Source organism: Pangasianodon hypophthalmus, chromosome 3 (assembly GCF_027358585.1).
Source record: "Pangasianodon hypophthalmus isolate fPanHyp1 chromosome 3, fPanHyp1.pri, whole genome shotgun sequence".
Taxonomy (NCBI): domain Eukaryota; kingdom Metazoa; phylum Chordata; class Actinopteri; order Siluriformes; family Pangasiidae; genus Pangasianodon; species Pangasianodon hypophthalmus.
Window position 1 is genome coordinate 5,838,366 of NC_069712.1, and position 6,000 is coordinate 5,844,365.

The 6,000-nt window shown below is 41.1% G+C and overlaps 1 protein-coding gene across 3 annotated transcripts in view; it reads right to left on the reverse strand.

Moving 5' to 3' along the window:
* hhip (hedgehog interacting protein) overlaps positions 1 to 3,875 on the reverse strand; it is a 33,664-nt gene extending 29,789 nt beyond the window's left edge. For all 3 annotated transcript variants that reach the window (XR_008301463.1, XM_026939957.3, XM_026939949.3), the window contains exon 1: positions 3,073 to 3,875. Coding sequence is in view for 2 of the 3 variants with exons in the window: in XM_026939957.3 (XP_026795758.1) it covers positions 3,073 to 3,327 (255 nt within the window). In the remaining variant the exon portion in view is untranslated. The remainder of the gene's footprint in view (positions 1 to 3,072) is intronic.
* Between the last annotated feature and the right edge of the window lie 2,125 nt (positions 3,876 to 6,000).

Genomic DNA, 6,000 nt, shown 5'->3' on the forward strand with positions numbered 1-6,000 from the left:
TAAATCAGTTAAATCTAAAATTGCACATCATGTGTTGGCTGCATGCCATGCTAAAAAAAAAAAACAAACACAGCAAAGTGAAATGGAGAAAAAAAATGAGTGCATTTTAAATGTTCTTTTAAGTCAGCAAATGCAAACAAATAGATTGGGGCTGAGAAAATTAGTGGGCTTATTTATGTAACAAATTAGCTGTAATAAAACAACAGTGTAATGGGCCTCCCCTCCACAGGCGTGTGCCTGTGGCCCAGCAGCAGCCGCCTGGTACCACTCGCCTGCTCTGTGTGAGGTCCGTGTGTAAACACCAATTTAGAGATAGACAGGCACATCATTCCACCACTGGGATCAACAAATTAGCAGTCTGTCCAAGTCAATTAAAGCTGTGGCCTGCCCCCAGCCTCTTAAACAGGAACCTACAGCCACAAAAGTTGGGGTTTTAACTTTATAATTAAGTCTATAATTAAGCCAAATGAGCACTGAACGCCATTTGAGTGGTCGGTGGTTACACAAGTAAGAAGATACTATGATGAAACTGGTTTAAAATCCTACTGAGAATACAATTTTAGGGGAGCAGCAAAGCAATTCTATGAAGATGATATGCCAGGAAATGAAGCAAAACCTATTCAGATTCTCCAACATACTATAGGTATACTGCCTGTGACATAATGCCAAGCATCTCAAGCTTCTCTCCTGTGTCAGTTTGGCACTTCTGGTTGGTTCCCCAGCTCAGCGAGTACCCGTTCTCCTGCTCTAAATTGCCCATTGATTTAGTGAGCCGTGGACTGGCACATGGTCCATGGAGAGGAGCATTTGTGCGCTCTCAAGCATGCCCAGTGCCCATATGCTGTTGGGATAGGCTCCAGTGATGCCATCACCCGTACCACAAACAAGAGCACCTTTGTTTGTTGGGGTAGGGAAAAAAAACCTATATGTGCTCTAAAATTTGAAAGTATTTCCTAAAGAGGGGTGAAAAACCATCAGTGAAAGTCATGCAGATTTCAGCCTTTTTAAGTCAGGCGTCATTCCTGACAAGTTGCTTCATGAATATATTGCTTCCATTACTTACTTAAGAATGAAGGCCAAGTCATACAACAAGGTTAACATTAATAGCAATATTATAAATGACCCATTAAACAAACATTAAACCTGGAATAAATTTGTTTCAAACCTTCCTTTGATCCCCTTGCACTTTAAAAAGTTCTTTTCAGTGCATATCCTATGACCCAATTTCCTAAATAAATGTTGCTTACGCCTTGTTTTATCATTGCCATCATTTGTTTTTTTTTAATCAGGAATCACCAAGATCGGCCAGAGCGATATTGCAGCTGCTAGGCTTACTTATTAAGATCTGCACAATTCCCTTTGTCAGAGAGATTACCAGAACAAACATATAAACACACAAAGACACACTTGAAAACAATTGCTTGTCATTCACCCTTACACAATGGAGGCCGCTGAAGTCCCACAAGGCCACACGGTAAGAGGCAACCAGGAGGCCAAGGAGTCACATTACGTCATGGATAGCTGGGAGTGTGTACAAGTGGAGGTTTTACAAAAACAACACCAGACATGATGCAAAGATCTGATCAGAGTCTGTTGGTGTGAAATCACATTAGCCTGACTATTTTTTAGGGCTATCTAATTCTCTAAAGGAGCCAGCTCAGCTCTGGCGGGTGTTTAAGGGCTTAAGCCAAACACTTTTGGTCCCTCGAGGGGAATAGGTGTAAGTTTGCGAGGGGGGTGGGGGAGCAGGGCAAACGCTCTCCCCACGGCATTAACACTTGGCCAGGGCCGAGCACTCGGGAGAGTGATGTTCTCCAGCTCCAGCCATTAGTGAAACTAACAAATACAATGGTGTTGTTGTTATTCTTTTGCCATCGGCTCAAAAGACTCCGTGTGTGGGCAGTGTAGCGGGGAGGAGGAGATGTCCACTCCCTGTTTTTGTTCCATTCAGAACCACTCTTATTTGCATGACTTGAGCAAATGAAATGATGCAATATGGCTTTTTTCTACCAAAGTATAATGCCACCCAGCCACATGGGTTGCTCGACCGAGGCCTTTTACATGAGAAAAGGGGCACTTTTTTTTTTTTTTTGCTGTGAATTCGCTATAGAATCACCAAAGTTGGTTTTTATTTGTTCCATGATTTTATTTAAGCACGGAGCCAATGGGACCCAGTTTGCTGATGCAAAAGAACTGGCAATTAGACATGTAAATCTGCATTAAAATAGAAACCTGTGTGCTGGAAACATCAGGTGTTTAGACAGGATTTGTTCAGGTGATAGTTGGCGAATATTGGTCAACACAAGACAGGGCAGAATGACTGAAAGTTTGTAAAACAGGACAGGTCAGGGACATGGACATTGAGCACATCCATGAAGTAATGCAGAACCACACATCACAAACATTTCTAAAACAATGGATAAAACCAGTATGAACATGTTACAAAATGTTTATTCCTGAGCCTCACAAAATTACCATTAATGACTGAAAAGTGCTTTACAGGAAGGTTCTTGGTGAGATAAGATGAGATTTTTAGATCCACTTTCCCATGACTTTCAATCTGTTACAAAGGTTATGAGCAAGATAAAGACTTGCTCAGTTCTGAAATATGTATGAGTGCACATAATGATTGAAGAAATTTCTAAAGCTTTACAGGATGCTTTCAGTGAGATGAGTCACCTCTCAGCCTTTACCAAAATTCAGCCTTTACCAAAATAGACTGCATTCATAACTTCATTCGATTGAAATGTTACAACGATTAGGGTTTGGGTTACAAGTAGGGTTAGAGGTTAATCCATATCCATTCTTATGACTTTAAATGAAATGCATACACAACGTTGATTATTGACAAGCAGAGTTTGAAATGCATCCAGAAGCGCACAAACAGCACACCAAGAGCTCATTTTCAGACATCATCAGGCTGAACCAGGAAACATTTCAGCGCTTTAACACACCTGATTCATGACCAGGTGTGTGAGAGCAGGAGTACACTTTGGACAGCACGAGGATGACAGGAGCGTAAAACAAGCATGCGTGTGGCATGTGCGTAGCGCGTGCGTGTGAGTGGGTTACCGTGGGGTCTGTCCGGTGCGGGACTCTGCGGCTCGGGCAGCACGAGGCGCGCGGGTAGAGCGCGGAACAGACGTCTCCGCCGACGCCGCCGGCTACCTTGCGCTCCTTCTTCTTCAGGCGTCTCGGCAGACTTCCGTCGTAGCATCTCCGCCTCCGCGGACTCAGCTCGCCCTTGTCGCCCCACTTGGCGTCCGCGCACTCCCACAGGTCGGCAGCGGCGATCACCAGCACGAGCACGAACTTCAGATGCCTCATTGCAGAGGAATAAATATATAACGGCTCTAAGAGAGTTTGCTCTGCTGCTTCGGACTTAAAAGAAAAGTTTTTTCCCCCCAAAACAATTTATTCTGTCCTCTAATGATTTATGTTTGCTGAGTTTATAAAGTAACTTCGCACCAAATATCAAGTTTATATCAAGGGGAAAAAAAGCACCCAGCAACTTCACGGTAATAAATTAGGCTACAAGTGCAGCTTTGGATCGCCCGACACGTGAAAAACGTTTTCTTTCATAATGCAGCGCGATTAAAAAGAAGTATATTCATCCGAACAAATAATCTCAGCCGGTTTCCTCGCGCGTTAAAGTTAAATCCCGTTAAAGCAGTGCGTAAAAAAGTAGCACCAAGTTTAGTCGTGTGGCTCTCTCTCACTCTCCCGCGATGCCTTCCGCGCGCTCACGTGCTTGTCCCGATCCGTCTCCGTCTTCTTTTTAACCAGCGCGCGAGAAGCGAGCCGGATGACGTGCGTCGACGAGAACGCGCAATAGGCGAACGCGCAGTGTGCTACCTGTTGGGACGGGTCGGTGTGATTGCTCGTGTCGCAATCCTGCACACTGTTACTGTTATCCCCTTCTCTAACACACCCATTTAAACCCCCACAAGAAAGGGCTTAGTGTAAAATGAACGGGTTAGAGTGTATAAGTGTGTGTTAGGGTGTGTTAGAGCACTGTTTCTTCATCCAGGTCCTTAAGTTCCACACGCACTGCACATTTTAAGGGGTTTTTAGTGTCACAGAGAGTTTAGAGTGAAATAAATAAGCATGTTTCCCAAGAATGGTCCCGGAGTCCTAATTCTACACTTTACAGTTTATATTCCCTGTTAAAAAATAACTTCTTGAGATGATGAGTTAAATCAGGACAGACCAGGATGGGAAATGATACCCTGCGCACTCAGAAAAAAGGGTACTAAACTGTACCTTTCCTTTTTCCTGGGGTGGTAGACTTAAGGGTACATCCTGCGGACCTTGAGTGTATATCTTTTTCTGAAAATATAAATGTTGTGGACCTTTAAAGTTTTACTCAAAAAGGTCAATACGGTCCGAATATGTACCTTGACTATTTTTAAAAAGTGTATTATATTTACATTTCTAGCTGAGATACATACTAAAGGTGCAAAAGAAACAGAAACATTAAGCTGTTTTTTTCCATTTTTAAACTCTTTTCCAGTTAAAAGCCTCAATCCTATCTACCTAAAGCTGTGCAGTTTGAAAATGTAGAAATTATCCATATCACAGAATATGACCCTAACTTATCACAACATGGTGAAAACAAAATTGCTATAAACATTTAAGTCTTTTCAGACTTAACACCGTAAGGAAGCATTACAAATATCGCTTTATTATTAAAAATATTATTACAAATATTGCTTTTTATTAAAACCACAAAGCAAGTCATGTGTAATAATCACCAAATGAAAAAAACAACAATAAATGAACAAAGAATACAAGAAGAAGATGAAGAAGAAAAACAAATGAGGTAAGTATTTTGTGGATAAAATTCTTCACTGAATACATCCATAATGAAAAAGACAGGCAGTCTTTGAAACTGCTTCTCTAATACTGCATATTTTACTGACAAATAACATTTTAATTAAATCCGAACCCCCTGGGAAAAAAAATAATAATAATAAAAAAAATGTTTTGATGCAAGTTTTATGGCGTCATGGACAGTTGTGCTTATTGCAAACTCAGTGAAACATTTTCTTGCTGATTTAGATGTTGGAACCAGGCCTACATCTAGCATACCCAGGGGAATGAGATAATGGAATCTCCCCTTTAACTTTTGTTGGTCATTAAATGCAAACAAACTCTTTCCAGGGCTAATCAGGAGGCCACAGCGGGATGGTCTCCGTTGATTAAAACATGCTACGCTATTACACAAGTGGGGATGTTAGAATGCCTGGTATTTCTGTTCTTCAGAAGGCTCCTGATAAGACAGAGCCAAACGCAGGACAAGTTCTCTTTTCTTCTCGTCTTCAGAGAGATCTCCAGATTGCCAGTCCATGAGGGAATGTCCGCGGCAATAAAAAAAGAGAGAGAGAGAAGAAACGAGAACAGACCTCAAATCAGCTCCATTGCCACACCTGCACTTCCTTGGGGGTCTAACCCTGACCAGAGCTCTGCTTGCTTATCGTTATAGATCAGGAGCTGGAATCCACGCTGATTGTGAAATGGTGAACAGTTATGGAAATGCTTCCGAGCTCCAAACAGGCATCATATGGGAAAAGTTTGCCTTATCTTATTTATTGTAACTATTTAACTTAATTCCATTTTGTTGGTTAGCAATGTTCGCAGATATTATGTGAAGTACAACCAAAAATAATAGTGGGAAAAAAAAAGGAAAAAAATGATTAAAAAAAAAAAAAAGTTGTAGCAAATTGTTTCCCATTTCATTGTAAATTATTTTTTATGAGAAATTCTGTTTGACCAGTTCCTTACCCTGTTTTTTTTAAGTATTTCCCACAAAGCAACATAAGTGGTTATTGATGAAAGCAATCTTGTGAAGTCCCAGTTATCATGAGTTCATTAACCGCTAGTGTGTAATTGCATAATAATATGTCATTGTAACTACAGGATGTCCCAAAAGTCTCCATACATAGGGGAAATAAACACTTTTTAGCAAAATGACTCCCAGAATTTTTCATACTTAGTTTA